The sequence below is a fragment of the Pleurodeles waltl genome, chromosome 8 (genome assembly GCF_031143425.1).
Source record: "Pleurodeles waltl isolate 20211129_DDA chromosome 8, aPleWal1.hap1.20221129, whole genome shotgun sequence".
Classification (NCBI taxonomy): Eukaryota; Metazoa; Chordata; class Amphibia; order Caudata; family Salamandridae; genus Pleurodeles; species Pleurodeles waltl.
In genome coordinates, this window is record NC_090447.1 from 1420456733 (window position 1) to 1420475471 (window position 18739).

At 47.6% G+C, this 18739-nt stretch overlaps 1 protein-coding gene across 1 annotated transcript in view; it reads left to right on the top strand.

Moving 5' to 3' along the window:
- The window catches only part of LOC138248710 (E3 ubiquitin-protein ligase TTC3-like), a 1210547-nt gene that overhangs the window by 931473 nt on the left and 260335 nt on the right, over positions 1–18739 (top strand). The window contains exon 36 of the mRNA XM_069202542.1: positions 16957–17096. Within this exon, the coding sequence (XP_069058643.1) occupies positions 16957–17096 (140 nt within the window). The remainder of the gene's footprint in view (positions 1–16956; positions 17097–18739) is intronic.

An 18739-nucleotide genomic window follows, 5' to 3' on the forward strand; every position in this document is an offset into this window, starting at 1 on the left:
GTGACAAGCAGTACTACGAACTTTGTTTCAAACAACTTCAACTCCTACAGGCTGAACCACCGCTTTTGGGGAGATAACTGTTTACTAGTCTATGCAAAGCATTTGTATCTGCAGCTACACACGCCATCGAACACATATACAAATATATATACACATATACAAATATATATATATATATATATATATATATATGGAAAATGTCACTTACCCAGTGTACATCTGTTCGTGGCATGAGACGCTGCAGATTCACATGCGCCTCCCCGGGAGCCTGTAGCCGTTTCGAAGTTGATCTTGAACATTTGTAAATATATCACTTTAAACTACGTTCTGTACATACATGTTTACTCCATTGCATGGGCACTATTACTATAATACACAACTCTTACCTCACCCTCTGCGGGGAAAACAATCTAAGATGGAGTCGACGCCCCTGCTCAATGGAGCCGAAAGGGGGAGGAGTCCCTCGATCTCGTGACTCGATAGACTTCTTCGAAGAAAAACAACTTGTAACACTCAGAGCCCAACACTAGATGGCGGGATGTGCAAAGCATGTGAATCTGCAGCATCTCATGCCACGAACAGATGTACACTGGGTAAGTGACATTTTCCATATATATATGTATATATATTTGTATATGTGTATATATATTTGTATATGTGTTCGATGGCGTGTGTAGCTGCAGATACACATGCTATGCATTACTTCCGCCATCTAGTGTTGGGCTTGGAGTGTTACAAGGGGTTTTCTTCGAAGAAGTCGTTTGGGAGTCACAGGATCGAGTGACTCCTCTTCTCTGTTATAGCACGCATGGGCATCGACTCCGTTGTTAGATTGTTTTCTTTCTGTTGTCGGGTGCAGACGAGTTTCCTCTTGCTCTGAGATTTAGAATTGGAAACTTTAGATAACTTTCTTTGACCGTCAGTATTGTTTTGATCGCGTTTCCACCCACAGTCCAACCAATAGTATAAAAACAATTTTCGCTCTTCTGGGCATGAGTGCCCGACTCAGGACTATTTGGGACTACCACGTCAAAGCCTGATGGATTGGACTTCATTTCGATCTTGTCCGCGGTGCCACACAAAATGTCCAAACACAGAGCAACACCTTGTATGTAATCTGTGTCTCGCTCCCAGTCACTGAGAAGGGGATTGTGAGGCCTGTCGATTGTTTCGATCCAAAAAGACCTTGCTTGACCAGAGAGCCAGCAGACTGGAAATGGCATTGAAGAGTACCGAGTATACCGACACCGTGGAGGAAGAACAGGTGCAGATGGCAGTTTCCATCAGAGACACCGACTCCAAAGAAGATAGACTTGCTACTGCTGGTCAGCACGTGAGTGCACCTGCCCCTACGCCCACTCCTAAAAAGTCCTCGAAGGCCTTGGCTGTGCACCACTGCCAGAGAGCCATGGTTCAACCCGCAAGAAAATTCTCGACGACCGACCTTCGGGTTCTGCGCTGAAAAAGCCCACACCTCCATCAATACCAGAGTCAAGCAAGTCCACCAAAAGCTCAACTTCTGAAGCAAGTAGACGTCCACACTCTTCGGAGCCAAAGCCTCGATGTCCTGCCTCTGAGCCGAAACAACCGGCTGTATTTTCAGGTCTGGAAAAACTGCCATCTTCAGAGCCGAAAAAGTCTTCTTATTCAAAAGAACAAGGACTTTCAAGCCATGTTAAGCAGAGCTCTAAATCATTTGACGAACAGTCCTCTAAATCATTGAAACCATCTGATTATGTTTCTGAGGACACAGAGATTGAACCCATTCTTGAAATCATGGATGAAAGACAATCAAGGATCCATATTCATAAAAGAGACTGGCAGAATAATTACTGCACCTCCTCTACAGACCAAGAGAAAGTTGGCTTTTCAAGAACATTTAGATACTGCTCCGCCAACAGCAAAAATGTTCAAACGGAAGGAGAAGCCATAACCTATGCATACTTCTCCCCCTCATTCACCACCGCCACCACCCACTAGCCCACCACCTTTGCCTTCACTAACTCATTCACAAACATATTCTCATGGTGATATGGTTGATCCTTTGGGATCTGTATGATCAAGATCCTATTCCTGCTAATGAACCTGACTTATACCCTTTTAACCTTCCCCACCAGAAGACACTACTGCATACGTGCAGGTTATTTAAAGGGCAGCCGCGTACCATGGGGTACTTATGCACAGTGAGCCTTTGGAAGAGGATTTTCTTTCTAATACCTTATCTTCCACGCACTCAAGATACCAGTGCCTCCCAATGCTACCTGGCATGTTTAAACATGCAGATGAGATATTCAGTGAGCCAGTTAAAGCTAGGGTTTTAACACCATGCATTGACAAAAAAATATAGACCTGCACCTACAGACCCTGCTTACATTACCCACCAAGTAACTCCAGACTCAGTGGTTGTGAGTGCTGTCAGAAAAAAGGCCATTAGTCAGTCATCAGGGGATGCTCCTCCCCCTGACAAAGAGAGTAGGAAATTTGATGCTGCTGACAAGAGGGTAGCTACACAAGCAGCTAACCAATGGCGAATTGCACACTCACAGGCCTTGCTAGCAAGGTATGATAGAGCCCACTGGGACGAGATGCAGGAACTGTTACAACACCTGCCAAAAGAGCACCAAAAAAGAGCTCAACAAATTGTTGAGGAGGGTCAGGCCATAAGTAATAACCAAATACGGTCTGCCCTTGATGCTGCAGATACAGCAGCTATAAGCCTGAATACTGCTGTCACCATACGCAGACATGCATGGCTACGTTCCTCTGGATTCAAGCAAGAAATACAGCAGTCAGTGCTGAATATGCCTTTCAATAAAAAAAACACCTGTTTGGTCCTCAGGTTGACACCACCATAGAAAAACTTAGGAAGGACTCTAACACTGCCAAAGCAATGGGAGCCTTATATACAACACCTTACAGAGGCTCCTTTCGTAGGCAGCAATTTAGTGGAGGATTCAAGCCACAATCCACAGAGGCTTCTACCTCCCAGTCTAAACAAGGGTAACAACAGCAGTACTAGAGAGGGGGATTTAGACGTTCTTATAGAGGCCAACACTTTAGAGCCAGAGGCAAATTCCAGGCCTCAAAACTAGCCACTACCCTATCAGAACAGTGAATTATTAAGCATGCCACAACCCCACACATCTCCTGTGGGGAGCAGGCTGTAGCAATTCCACTCCTAATGGAAAAATATCACCACAGACCAGTGGGTACTTTCAATTATCTGCAATGGTTATTGCCTAGAATTGTACAATCACTACTACTAAAACAGGCAATAAAATTGGTCCCACATTCTCAACAAGGAACAGGCGTATACTCACTATACTTCCTCATTCCCAAAAAAGATGGCACTCTCAGACCCATTCTGGATCGCAGACCCCTAAATATATATATCCTGTCAGAACACTTTCACATGGTAACTCTGCAGGACGTCATTCCACTCCTACAAAAACAAGATTACATGACTGCATTAGATCTCAAGGATGCATATTTCCATATACTCATCCATCCAGCTTACAGAATATACCTAAGGTTTGTGATAGCAGGAAAACATTATCAATTCAAATTTCTGCCATTCGGCATAACAACAGCTCCAATAGTATTTACAAAATGTCTAGCGGTAGTAGCAGCTTACCTAAGAAGACAACAAATACATGTCTTTCCTTATCTAGACGATTGGCTAATAAAATCAAGCAATTTGGCACAATTTCAACAACACACTCAATACACAATAGAAACCCTACACACATTTGGGTTCACTCTCAACTACCAAAAGTCCCATCTTCAGGCAGCACAGGTACAACCTTACCTAGGTCCTATTCTCAATACACAAAAAGCTTTGGCCTATCCAAATACACAAAGGATACAAGCTTTCCAAAATGTCATACCACAAATGCAGCCAAATCAACAGTACACTGTAAGATTTATCTTGAAACTATTGGGAATGATGGCATCCTGCATAGCTATAGTACCGCATGCAAGACTAAACATGAGCACACTACAACTGTGCCTCTCACAGCAATGGTCTCAAGCACAGGGTCAGTTGCAAGATCTAGTGTTAGACCGCCAAACATACAAGTCCCTTAAATGGTGGAATATCAGAAATTTAATGAAGGGGCGGTCATTTCAAGACCCTGTGCCTCAGACCACATCAACAACGGATGCATCCATGATAGGTTGGTGTAGGAAGTTGGTTCTGTATATACTATTTCAAAGTAAGAAATAGTGTGCACAGAGTCCAAGGGTTCCCCTTAGAGGTAAGATAGTGGCAAAATTAGATAATACTCTTTTTTGTGGTAGTGTGGTCGAGCAATAGGCTTATCAGAAGGTAGTGTTAAGTATTTGTTGTACACAAACAGGCAATAAATGAGGAACACACACTCGAAGACTTACTCCAGGCCAATAGGTTTTTATATAGAAAAATATCTCTTCTTAGTTTATTTTAAGAACAACAGGTTCAAGACTTGAAGTAGACAAATAAAATGCAAGGTACTTCACACAGGTAACTTAGGAACTTTGAATAAAAGTAATATCAAATATAGTATTTGTTAAAATGGCAATAAGCTATTTTAAAAGTGGACACGTAGTGCAAAAATCAACAGTTCCTGGGGGAGGTAAGTAAAGGTTAGGTGGTGAGGTAAGTAAAACACTTACAAGTCTCAGTTCTGGGGCATAGGCAGCCTATCGTTGGGGATTCAAGGCAACCCCAAAGTTACCACACCAGCAGCTCAGGGCCGGTCAGGTGCACAGTCAAAGAGGTGCCCAAAACACATAGGCGCCTATGGAGAACAGGGGCTGCTCCGGTTCCAGTCTGCCAACAGGTAAGTACCCGCGTCCTCGGGGGGCAGACCAGGGGTTTTTTGTAGAGCACTGGGGGGGGGGACACAAGTAGGCACACAAAACACACCCTCAGCGGCACAGGGGCAGCTGGGTGCAGTGTGCAAAGCAGGCATTGTGTTTCAGGTAGGAATCAATGGAGGGACCCGGGGGTCACTTTAGCGGAGCAGGCAGACACAGGGGGCTTCTCAGGACAGCCACCACCTGAGCTAGGTAGAGGGTCACCTGGGGGTCACTCCTGCGCTGAGGTTCGGTTCCTTCAGGTCCTGGGGGCTGTGGGTCCAGTGCTGGTTTCAGGCGCCGGGTTCCTTGTTACAGGCAGTCGCGGTCAGGGGGAGCCTCTGGATTCTCTCTGCAGGCGTCGCTGTGGTGGCTCAGGGGGGTCGCCTCGGGCTACTCACGGGGTCGCAGTCACCGGGGAGTCCTCCCTTTGGTGTTTGTTCTCTGGATCTCGAGCCTGGGTCGTCGCTTTCATAGTGGGAAGTCTCACGCTTCCAGCGGGAAACGTGAAGTCTTTGAAAGTTGCTTCTTTGTTGCAAAGAAGTAGCTGGTTTTGAGTAGGGCCGCTGCTCACAGGAGTTTCTTGGTCCATTGGTCCAGGGCAGCCTTCTGAGGCTTCGGAGGTCGCTGGTCCCTGTCGGATGCGCCGCCTGTTGCAGGTTTTCGAAGCTGGAGACAGGCCGGTAGGGCTGGGGCCAATGCAGTTGTTGTCGTCCGTCTTGTCTGAAGGCTTGTAGGTCAGCAGTCCTTCTTGTTTCTTCAGGTTGCAGGAATCTGATTTCCTGGGTTCTGGGGTGCCCCTAAATACTAAATTTAGGGGTATGTTTAGGTCTGGGAGGGCAGTAGCCAATGGCTACTGTCTTGGAGGGTGGCTACACCTTAGGGGCTGTCCTGACTGGTGGGTGACTCCTCCTTGTTTTTCTCATTATCTCCCCTGGACTTGCTGCCAAAAGTGGGGGCAGTGTCCAGGGGGCGGGCATCTCCACTAGCTGGAGTGCCCTGGGGTATTGTAACACAAAGTCTGAGCCTTTGAGGCTCACTGCTAGGTGTTACAGTTCCTGCAGGGGGGAGGTGTGAAGCACCTCCACCCAGAGCAGGCTTTGTTTCTGGCCTCAGAGGGCACAAAGGCCCTCACCCCAGGGGGTCAGAAACTCGTCTCTCAGCAGCAGGCTGGCACAGGCCAGTCAGTCCTGTACTGAAGGATTGGGTAAAATACAGGGGCAATCTCAAAGATGCCCTCTGTGTGCATTTTTTAATAAATCCAACACTTGCAGCATTGTGGGTTTATTATTCCAAGAAGTTTGATACCAAACTTCCCAGTATTCAGTGTAGCCATTATGGAGCTGTGGAGTTTGTTTTTGACCAACTCCCAGGCCATATACTTAATATGGCCACACTGTACTTACAATGTCTAAGAATAGACTTAGACACTGTAGGGGCATATTGCTCATGCAGCTATGCCCTCACCCGTGGTATAGTGCACCCTGCCTTAGGGCTGCAAGGCCTGCTAGAGGGGTGACTTACCTATGCCACAGGCAGTATTTTGTGTGCATGGCATCCCGAGGGGGATGCCTTGTCGTCTTTGCCTTTTTCTCCCCACCAACACACACAATCTGCAATGGCAGTGTGCATGTGTTAGGTGAGTGATCCCTAAGGGTGGCACAACACATGCTGCAGCCCTTAGAGACCTTCCCTGGTCACAGGGCCCTTAGTACCACTGGTACCTTTTACAGGGGACTTATATGTGTGCCAGGGGTGTGCCAATTGTGGAAACAATGGTACATTTTTAGTGAAATAACACTGGTGCTGGGGCCTGGTTAGCAGGGTCCCAGCACACTTCTCAGTCAAGTCAGCATCAATATCAGGCAAAAAGTGGGGGGTAACTCGAACATGGAGCCATTTTCCTATAGTTGGGGAGCTCATCTCAACAACCTTACCATTCAGGGTGAATGAGATTCAAAGCAACTAAATTATCACATAAACCATTTAGAATTATTAGCTGTGTTCATTGCCCTAAAAGCGTTTCAACCACTTCTCAAACACAATACTATCTTGATAAAAACAGACAATATGACCACAATGTACTTACCTAAAGAAACAAGGTGGGACACATTCATCTCAGCTGTCCCTTCTAGCCCAAACAATATGGAAATGGGCAATTCACTATCACATTTATATCCTAGCACAATATATCCCAGGAATACACAATCAGCTAGTGGATCGCCTAAGCAGAACACATCAACAGATACATAAATGGGGGATTCACTCTGAGGTACTTCATCAGTACTTTCAAAAGTGGGGTACACTGGAAATAGATGTATGTGCAACAAGCGAATGCAAAATGCCAAAACTTCGCATCCAGACACCCACACCCTCTGTCCAAGGGCAATACTCTGTGGATCCAACTGGTCAGGGATATTTGCTTACGCTTTTCCCCCTCTCCCACTACTTCCATTTCTGGTCAACAAACTGCATCAGACCTCTCTCAACATGATACTCATAGCCCCCACGTGAGCACGACAACATTGGTACACAACACTTCTAGACCTGTCAGTAGCACCTCACTACAAACTTCCAAACAGACCGGATTTGCTAACACAAAACAAAGAGCAAATCAGACACCTAAGTCCCAGTGCTCTCAACTTAGCGATTTGGCTCCTGAAGTCATAGAATTTGGATACTTGCAACTTCCTTTAGAATGCATGGAAGTTCTCAAACAAGCGTGTAATGCTATGCTAACAAATGGAAACGATTTGTTTATTATTGTCAATCTAAAAATTCTGAAGATATTGTATGCTACCTACTTCATTTACAAAAGTCAAATTTAGCTTTCTCATCTATTAAAATTAATCTTACCGCAATATCAGCATATTTGCAGACTATACAACATACCTCACTCTTTAGAGTCCCAGTTATTAAAGCCTTCATGGAAGGACTAAAACATATCATTCCACCTAGAACACCACCTGTTCCTGTTTGGAATTAGAAAATTGTCCTCACAAGACTAATGAGCCCCCCTTTTGAACCCACGCATTCCTGTGAAATTCAATTTTTAACCTGGAAATTTGCTTTCCTAGTAGTGATTACTTCATTAAGAAGAGTTAGTGAAATACAAGCATTCAATCTAGAGGAACCTTTTTTCCAAGTACACAAGCATAAAGTCGTACTTAGAATTATTCAAAAATTTCTGCCAAAGGTTGTATCGCTTTTCACATAAACCAAACAGTGGAGTTGTCAGTCTTTTTCCCACAGCCAGATTCAACTGCAGAAAGCGCCCTCCACACTCTTGACCTTAAAAGAGCTCTAATGTATTATGTGGATAGAACAAAAGAATTTAGGAAAACTAAACAGCTTTTTGTTGCCTTTCAACAACCACATACAGGTAATCCTATCGCTAAACAAGGGTTAGCTAAATGGATTGTTAAATGCATTCAAACATGTTGCATTAAGGCAAAAAGACAACTTTTAATCACACCTAAAGCTCACTCCACTAGGAAAAAAGGTGCATCTATGGCATTTTTAGGAAACATACCAATGGCAGACATATGCAAAGCTGCCACATGGTCTACACCACATACATTTACAAAACATTAATGTTAAGATATGTTTTGGTCACTGGTCAACACAGGTGGTCCAATTACATAATAGCTACTCTGAACCTAGGCATGTTTGGTATGAAACATGCTGGAATCATGCAACTACACCAATTCCTGTGTTAGTTGCATGATACCATGTACTCTGGGGGTTTCCTAGGGAATCCCCTAGTTTCTGCCAGTGCAGCCTTACAGGATATAGCTGCCAGCCCATGCTGCTGCTGACCCCAGACACTGTTCGGTCCTCCTGCTGGTGAGCCAGGCTCAGGCCGGAGTAGAGAACAAATGATTTCCTGCAAGGGATAGGTATGACCACCTCTCCCTGTGTATTACATGTCTAAGGGCTGGTGTGGGGCAGTCTGAGTGCCACCAGCCTGCTTTGAAGGGCACATTTGTTGACCTCCTTGCATAATCTGGTTTGCACCAATTCAGGAACCCCCGGTTCCTGCTCTGGCGTGAAACTACACAAGGACAGCGATGACCACCCACCTGTCCAGCTTCTCCCTAGGGAGGTGCACAGAGCTCTGCCAGGTGGTCACTTGATTCTGCCATCTTGAAAATAAGAAGTGCAGAGGCCCCTGGGAGCATCTGACTGGTTAGGCCAGGTAGATGAAGTTCCTGACCCCATCTGATAGGTGAGTCACTGCAGAGTGACCAACCCCCCTTTTTAGAGGTATTTAAGGAGTCCCACATCGGTGGGTCCTAAGATTGGTCAAGTAAGACATCTGCTCCTGGCCTCTGGAACCGCTGCTGGTCTTTGCTGGACCTGAACAAGTCAGGTTCTGGTGGGAAGACTCCCATTGCAACATTGTTTCTCCGGATCCTGCAAGAATTCTGCAACATCCAAGGCTGTGCATCCTCTAGGGTCACAAGGACTCTGTTGGCACCAGGAAGCACGAAGGAAATCTCCCTTAGAGTGAAGGAGTCACTCTCCTGTATCTGCTCAGAGGGTCCTGGGACTGTGTCCCCTTTCTTTGCAGGCCCTCCACATCTGGAATCTGTCCCTGAGTTCCACTGGCCTGTTCCACAGGTTGTGACAACATCGACCGTTTGGTGGGGTCTGCTGTCCCTGGACATCCGAAGATCCTGCTTCATAGGTGGTGAGTCTGTGGCCTCCGCTGGGTGCTGCTTGTCTTCAATCCAAGTTGGGAGACTGCAGGCCCTTGGTCCTGCCACTGGACTGTCACCCTTGTGCACCATGACTGTTGCACTTGCCAAGGTTTGTTGACTCTTCCTCCGGGAGATCTTTAGGCTCCAAGAAGCCCCGGCCCCCAGCACTCTGCAAATCAAAAATCAGCTCCTGTCCTGTAGATCCTGGGAGGTGGAACTTCTGTTGTGTTGTGCTGGTAAGGCCTTCTTGTGACTCCCTGTGTCCGGTGCACATGGGTCACTTATGGGGGCTCTAAAGACTTCAGTTGGCCTTCCTGTGTGCTGAGGGCCAGCTCTGGCTCCCCCTCCTGGATAGAGTCTGTTGGTCCTCGGTGATCCCCAACACTTTGCTAACTCCTCTTCTGCTCCTGTTTGAATCTGCCAGTGCTTGTTAGTGACCTGGCTGGTCACTAACCCTCCTGCAGTCTGGTGACTGTCGAGGGTCAGCACGTAGGTGACTCCTGAGATCTTCTGCAGCTCCTGGACCCTGCAGCTGGACGTCTTCTTCCACTGACTTGCAGGAACTTCATCTTCAGGAGGATGGGCATCGGCCCCTGGGCACCTCAGAGGGTCCTGGACTCTGTCCCCTTTCTTTGCAGGCCCTCCACATCTGGAATCCGTCCCTGGGTTCAACTGGCCTGTTCCACAGGTTGACAGCAGCAGGACAATCTGAGGCATCCACAGTCCTCAGAGTCCCTTCTCCCCTCTGCCTCTGGGCCCCTGGTGTAGGTACTCCTGTCTTCTGGGTATCATGGGGTAGAGGCACTCTCCATCTATCTTCTTGCCTGCTGGTTTCCTTGGGGGTCCGCTGGGAAGGCTCCTGAATTGCACAAACTCCAACCACTACTCTCTGTGTTTGCCTATGAGACAACTAGATGGTTAACTGATCTACTCCTGGTTGCTGGGGTCACTTATTGTACTTACCTCTGGTGTTCATAAATGCCCCTAGCTAACCACCACACTTACCCTGGCTGGAGTCACTCTTTCACATTCCACTATTTTAGTATATGGTTTGTGTAGGAAGTTGGCTCTGCATATACCGTCTCAAAATGAGAGATAGTGAGCACAGAGTCCAAGGGTTCCTGAAGAGGTTGATAGAGGCAAAATTAGATAATACTAATGCTCTATTTTGTAGTAGTGTGGTCGAGCAGTAGGCTTGTCAGAGGGTAGTGTTAAGCATTTGTTGTACACACACAGGCAATAAATGAGGAACACACACTCAAAGACTTAACTCCAGGCCAATAGTTTTTATATTGAAAAATATATTTTCTTAATTTATTTTAGAACCACAAGATTTGAGGTAAGTACATAAAATGCAAGGTACTTCACACAGGTAAGTGTAGAACTTTGATTTAAAACAGTAGTATGCACAGTTTAGGTTAAAATGGCAATAAGCTATTTTAAAAGTGGACATTGCAAAAATCAACAGTTCCTGGGTGTGGCAAGTTTGGTTAAGTTTCTCAGGTAAGTAAAGCTCTTACACAATCGGTCTCCTGGGCATAGGCAGCCCACAGTTGGGGGTTCAAGGCAACCCCAAAGCCACTGCACCAGCAACACAGGGCTGGTCAGGTGCAGAGGTCTAAGGAGGGCCCAAAACACATAGGCGCCTATGGAGAACAGGAGTGCTCCTGTTCCAGTCTGCTAGCAGGTAAGTACCTGCATCCTCGGGGAGCAGACCAGGGGGGTTTTGTAGAGCACTGGGGGGGGGACACACACCAGCCCACAAAACACACCCTGAGCGGCACAAGGGGCGGCCGGGTGCAGTGAGCAAAGTAGGCATCAGGTTTGCTATTGAAACCAATGCAGGGACCCGGGGGGTCACTTAAGCGATGCAGGCAGGGCACAGGGGGGCTTCTCGGGCCAGCCACAGACTGGGCTAGGATGAGGGCCACCTGCTGGTCACTCCTGCACTGGTAGGTGGTTACTCTCGGTCCTGGGGGTGCAGTGCTTGGTCCAGGCGTCGGGTTCCTTGTTACCAGGCAGTCGCGGTCAGGGGGAGCCTCTGGATCCTCTCTGCAGGCATTGCTGTGGAGGTTCAGGGTGGTCGACTCATGGTGCCCATGTCGTCATAGTCTCCTGGGAGTCCTCTCTGTGGTGTTGGTTCTCCTGAACTCGAGCCGGGGGCGTCGGGTGCAATCGGGAAGAGAGAGTTCTTTGAAAGTTGTTTCTTTGTTGCAAAGTTGTTGCAGGTTTTGAACAGCGTTGCTGTTTTTGGGAGTTTCTTGGTCCTTCTGGTTCAGGGCAGTCCTCTGAGTCCTCAGAGGTCGCTGGTCCCTGTCGGATGCGTCGCTGTGCAGGTTCTTTGAGTCTGGAGACAGGCCGGTAGGACTGGGGCCAAGTCAGTTGTCATCTCCATCGTCTCTGCGGAGCTTTCAGGTCAGCAGTCCTTCTTGTTGTTGTAGGTTGCAGGAATCTGATTTCCTGGGTTCAGGGTCGCCCCTAAATACTAAATTTTGGGTTGTGTTTAGGTCAGGGGGCAGTAGCCAATGGCTACTGTCCTTGAGCGTGGCTACACCCTCTTTGTGCCTCCTCCCTGAGGGGAGGGGGGCACATCCCTATTCCTTTTGGGGGAATCCTCCCAACTCAAGATAGAGGATTTCTAAAGGCAGGGGTCACCTCAGCTCAGGGCACCTTAAGGCAGTTCTGACTGGTGGGTGACTCCTCCTTGTTTTCCTCATTATCTCCTCCAGCCTTGCAGCCAAAAGTCAATCAATCAATCAGGGATTTATAAAGCGCACTACTCACCAGGAAAGGTCTCAAGGTGCTGGGGGGGGGGGGGGGGGCAGCTACTGGTCGAAAAGCCAAGTCTTGAGGTGTTTCCTGAAAGATAGGTCTTGAGTCAGGTGGAGGTGGACCCAAGGGGGGCAGTGGCTGGAGGGGCGGGCATCTCCACTAGCTGGTATGTCCAGGGGTGCTGTAACCAAAGGCATGAGCCTTTGAGGCTCACCGCCAGGTGTTATAGTTCCTGCAGGGGGAGGTGAGAAGCACCTCCACCCAGTACAGGCTTTGTTCCTGGCCACAGAACCTTCTTACTTCTTGGTGCAGCTGAAGTCTTGCCAACCCCAGAGGATGCCCATCTGGGGAAATGTTGCAGTTGCTGGGAGGAGCCGGAGAAACAATGTTGCAAGGTGAGGTAGTCTCAGGAGTTGCAGTCTTGTCGATTCCTGAAGTGTCCAATTGCGGTTCCAGTGGCCAGGAGCAGAAGTAAACGATGGAGAGGAGTCCTGGTGGAGTCTTGCACATCGAATCTGGGGACCCACCCGCAAGGGAGTGCCTAAATAGCCCTAAAAGGGGGTTTGGTCACCTTGCGGGGTGACCACCTATTAGTAGGGGTCTCGGACGTCAGTTGCCTAACCTGGCCACTCAGATGCTCCGAGGGGGCCTCTGCACATCGTGGTTTCAAGGTGGCAGAATCAAGTGGCCACCTGGAGAAGCTCTGGGCAACACCCCATTGGATGGTGATGGACAGGGGAGTTGTCACTCCACTTTCCTTTGTCCAGTTTTGCACCAGAATAGGGACCGGGGGTCCGTTGGCTGATGCAATCCGGTTTATGCAAGGAGGGCATCAAATGTGCCCTTCAAAGCAAACTGGTGGCTTGGGGAGGCTACCCCTCCCAATCCTTGTAACATCTATTTCCAAGGGGGAGGGTGTTGCCTCCCTCTATCACAAGAAATCCTTTGTTCTGCTTTCCCCTGCTCGAGCTGGTCAAGTGACATGAGGGCAGAAACCTGTCTGAAGGGTGTCAGCAGTGTGGGCTGCCTGGAAAACCCTAGAAGACCGCCAAGAGCAGTACTGGGGGGGGTCCTCTGAAGACCCCACAGGTTGCATGGAATCATACAACTAATACTGATATTATTATTGGGATATGATTCCGACCTTTTGATGCAAAACATGCCCAGGTTCAAAGTTACCATCATGTAGCTGGACACAGTGACCTGTGTCCAGTACACGGGTAGGATGGCTGCCCTGCACTTACGAAGTCCAGTGCAATGGAACTGGGGTTCATAGGTGCACCTCTGCTCATGCAGGGTGTCCTCACACACAGTGACCTGCACCCTGCCATTTGGGCTGGAAGGGCCTACAATAGGAGTGCCTTACAGTGACCTTGTATAGTGACCTGTGGTGAAAGGGTGCATGCAACTTTTCACGCAGGCTGCAATGGCAGGCCTGCAGACAAATTTTGCACGGGCTCCCATGGGTGGCATAATACATGCTGCAGACTGGGGGAGGGGGCTGGTGTCCCAGTGCCCTGGGTGCCTAAATAATATATACTATGGGCTTATAAGGGGACACCAGTATCCTAATTGTGGAGTGCACAAAGGTCCTAGGCAACCGAATTTGGAGGGAGAGAGCACAATCACTTATGTCCTGGTTAGCAGGATCCCAGTGAAAACAGTTCTAAGAACACTGATAGGCAAAAAGTGTGGGTAACCTTGCCAAAAAGAGGGTACCTTCCTACAGTCCTCTAGATACATCTCTGGTATCTGTTCAGGAGGTGAGTAGTCTGTGGTTTGAAATCTCAGTCAGAGGAACAACTTACTTGTCTTGGGTAATGGTCTGTCTAACTGTAAATTCCCGACTGGTCCTCCCATCCCCCCTGTTCTGACTTGGGCTCTATTCATTAATGCGTTCACAAGTCCAGGATTTTGCACACTGGTCTAAGCCAATTTGCTATAGAGGATTCTGCGTCTTTGGGGTGCAGACAGCCTCAATAGCAACTGACGTCAGTGCTTGGAGTGGCACCTAAACTATGCTCACATTTCATTTCCTGAGCGGAATAGCATCAGTGGGAGCAAAGGCCTCTTTAGTCATGGTTATCCCCCACTTTCTGCCTGGTATTTGATGTAGTCTCAAAGTTGTTAGTGCCCAGGGCCCCTGTTAACCAGGTTCCTTGGGCCAGATCTCTTTCCCTAAAACTGTTGTGATGCATTGGCACAATTGGCAACACCTTTAGCTGCCACTATAAGTCCCTAGTAAATGGTACTTAGGTAGCAGGGCATAGGGTACTAAGGGTAGGGCCCTGAGGGCAGCAGCACAGATTGTGCCACCCTCTAGAGCCATGCATCCAGAAGTGCCCAGCACTGCTATTGCAGGCTCAGTGCTCTGATATCCTAAAAGACAAACTTGACATGGCAATCAGCCTTTGTGCCCTGTCCTCTACACACTGCATGCACTATAGGTAAGTATCCCTTCAGGCAGGCCTTCCAGCCCTAAGGCAGGTCGCACTATATTGTATGTGTGGGCATAACTGCATGAGCAATGTGCCCCCCTGCTGTGTCCTTGCCAAACCTGGGACATAGTAAGTGAACATTGTAATACATGTGCTGGACACTGGTCTGTGCGAGATTCACAGTTACGATGGCTACTCTGATCCCTGGGTTATTTGGTTGTTTGGTATCAAACAACTCAGAATAATAAATCCAAACTGGGACTGGTATTGGATTTATTAGAAAATGTACCCAGGAGTCACCTTAGAGGTGCCCCCTGCAAAAGCTAACTATTCTGGCATCGTTGCTGGCCGGTCACAACCAGCAGGCCACACCCAAACAAGATTCTGGAACCCTGGGGTGAGAGATCCTGCTCTGTGTGTCCCAGAACAAGGGGGTGCAAACACCCCCTCCCTCAGGAATGTGCACTGCTCTGCTAGTGAGCTTCAAAGGGCTTACTTCCCTTGAAACTCGAACCCCAATCCTGCTGCTAGACGTAGATAGTCGCCCCCATTGCAAACCCCTACTTTTGGCAGGAGCACCTGCAGGAAAACCACACAAAGGACCGAAGGGGTGGTCAGCCCCAGATTGCACCACCCCTAAGGTGTGGCATGCGAGATGACCCCTCCAATTCATTTTCCTCCATCTTGCATGGAAAGAAAATAGCCAATCAGGTATAGGGAAGTGATCTCTGCCCACAGGAAGTGATCACTTAGTGGGTGTGGGTTACTATTAGGTATTCCCCTAAACACCCACTAAATACAGAATTGAGTGGGCATCTCTAGACCAAGAAATCAAAAGAAGACCAGCAACAAAGAAGACCCTTGGCTCAAGAACTGAAGTGCTGCTGCTCCAAGAAAAGGCGCCAAACCCTGCAGGTGTGCCAAGTTTGGTGGCACTGTGCCCTCGATTGACTAAACCGTGCAATAACCCTAGGTACTGGTCACCTCACGTCGGGCACCTAGAAGGACAGTCCACTCAGGACTGTAAAAGGACCAGGAGGAAGCCCCAATCGACCAACTTCAGAAACCACCAGGACCTCACACCAGAGTGCCGCTGCTGACCTGCAGGCGACCCTCAAAGAGACCTACCCCTGCTTCAAAAGGGCACCTTAGCGCACAGCTCCTGGCTCACCGATTTGCTTTGCACCCAGCCCTCCTGTGCCCTACACGAAGATCCAGCTGTGCCTTAAGTGTCCCTCAACTCTTACTACCTCGACACTCCTAGGGGACCCACCAAACTTAACTTTAAGTCCACCTGTGCAGTGCTTATCCAAATGGTCCCGCGCAGAGGCATTGCACTAGCGACTTTCTGCATCTGCTCCTGCCGAAACCGTGAGCCGCCTGAAATTCTCCAACTGTTCCAGAATGCCCATCGACCACCTTGACATACTTTGAAAGGAGCCATTGGTAAACAAATTGCCTTATTTTTTTTGTGTGCATTTTTAAAGTATTTTCTCCATTGATTTCTATGGTGCGTAATTTTGCACCAAAAGACTATTTTTATTAAACTTCTGAAAGTCCTAACTTAAAAAGTACTTACTCGATTTTTGATGACCTTGGTTTAAAAAGTTTGATAAAAATCTGAAGTATTTTTGTAAATTGGCCTTGAGTTATTCTTTTGAGTGTGTGTCTTGCTTTATTGATATTATGAGTACAACAAATGCTTTGCGCTTCTCCAAGATTACCCTAACTGCTTGACCAAGCTGTCACAGCAACTACAGAATTAGGCGGTCTAGTTTTTAGCTGTTTTAAACCATGTGGTTGCCTGGACCCCCTGCAGAGCGTGCCTAGTTTTGCACAATACATAGAGGGCCAACCTCCTACATTCAGTACAAAGCCTCATGGCGCTACCTACCAACACACAGAGGTACTGCTCAAAAGTTTCCAGATCCAGTCTGACACCCAGGGAATCTTCAGAAGTTCAGGAATCTACAGTTAGAGTCTACCAGAAAGAGGTTTACCAGAAATACGTAATTTAGTCACATGAGGTTAGGTTTGTCTACTGTAAGGGCTTGTTGCAGACTGCTTGTACATCAAATTTATATTTATATTTAAAACCTTAGAATTCTAAGAGGATGTGCATTCTTCTTCATATTACAGTATATTATAAATGTATCAGGCTGCTTGAAATGTAATTATCAATAAAAAAGAAAGTGTTGTTCTTCTAGATTTCAAAGACAGAACTTGATTGGTTTTACCAAGATTTAGAAAATGAAGTGAAAAAATGGCAGCAAGAAAAGAAAGAACACCAGGAAAGATTAAGAGTAATAAAGAATAATATCAAGGTTCTGATGGAAAACAATGAATCGTAAGTACTTCTTTTTTCTCCTTCTTTTTCTTTTAACTTGTGATCAGTTTTAGAAAAATCAAAAATATATATTCGTAGTATATATGGCTGTTGATGCGCATACCCCTACCATCTAGTGTTGGGCTCTGATGTTTGCAAGTTGTTTTTCTTCAAAGAAGTGGTTTAAGGCACAGGATGTGCTGTGACCCTTTCCTTAGTGTGCAATATGCATAGGCATTAACTTTGTGTTAGATTGTTTGTTTCCACCATCAGGTTCGGATGTACACTGAGAGGGCTTTGAGTTAGTTGAGTTTTTAACATGTTTTCAGGCCGAGACAGTTGGATTTTCAGCACATACACTTTAGGAAACCGGTCTGTATCTCAAGAACTTTCTTTCACACCGTACACCTTCTGAGGACAACCAACACTCCTCACCCTAGATGCCGAGGGCAGCTCAAGGCTTTTGGAGACCATGTTTCCTCTTTCAAAATTCTACTCCAGAGAATGGTGACCAGAAGGGGATTGTGAAACAGACACCTTTTCAGCTCTGCCCCAGTGCAACTAGAAATACATCTGGTTGAACCATAATGATATCTGCAACCTGTACTTTTCTCCCATCCATGACAATGCCTCCTGTAGAGTCCTGCCTCTCCTTCCATTCAAAGAAAATCCTAAGGTGCCGAAGGGAAAGGCACCAACAGACATCTTCTGAAACCCAGGGAATCTTCAGAGAAGATGACCCCATCTGATAGAGACAACTACCCGCAGATTCCTTATCTTAGAATTCACCCCCATGTGCCAGACAGGAACGGAAACTTTTCTTCAGCAGTACCTCTGCTCATCGGTAGAGGGCATAGTGAGACTCTATAGCAACGTTGTCCCCGGATATGTCTATGGAGTCCATATAGTCCCTCCCCTAACATGCTGACGTCAGTTTCTTCTTTTCTGTGCAGCAATGTAAATCCAGAGAAGCAGTTCCCCTGGCCATTTTTGGCCTTCACCTTTTTCACAGTGTTTTTCAGACTTTGAACAGTGTTTAAGCCTTCTGGCTTTAAGCCCTGTGGGTCATGTGCTCGACAGATGTTGGTCACCGACCCCTACTCTGTCTGCATGTGGTGCCTTGGCACCCATCCCAAAGCCTGTGATGCCTGTCAACAAATAAGGCCTAAGACATTGCATTAGTGTTGGATGAAACTCTTGGTGGCACGGGTGTTGCAGTCTTCACAAGTCTCTCGAAGGCGTTGTAGTCCTTCATCTTCTGTTTCGCATCTGAGAGAGCGTTCTAGGAGTCGATCGCATGTGCCTCCCTCAATGTCTCCCATTCCGATGACGCCTCCAGGTAAGCATTGTCCTCGGGCGAAGTCGCGTCCCCTGCCAACTTCACCATCCCCGCGAGAGTCACCCATATCCTCTGAGGACGAGTCTGCGCAGGAGTCGACCCAGTCTCTTCTGCCTTATCCTGGTGCCCGGTCAACTCTGGCCCAAATGCGGTACCATTATTCATCCTTGCATGCTGTTTGTGGGTCTCCTCCTGCCTCTGGAGCTCCTGTGGGCCCTAAAGAGGTGTCTGGTGGTTCGACTGGGTTTTCACTGGCGGTGCCCGTTGAGTCCCTCAACTTCAATTCCTGAGTCGAATCAGTGCCGATGCACAGCCTCTTGTGGCT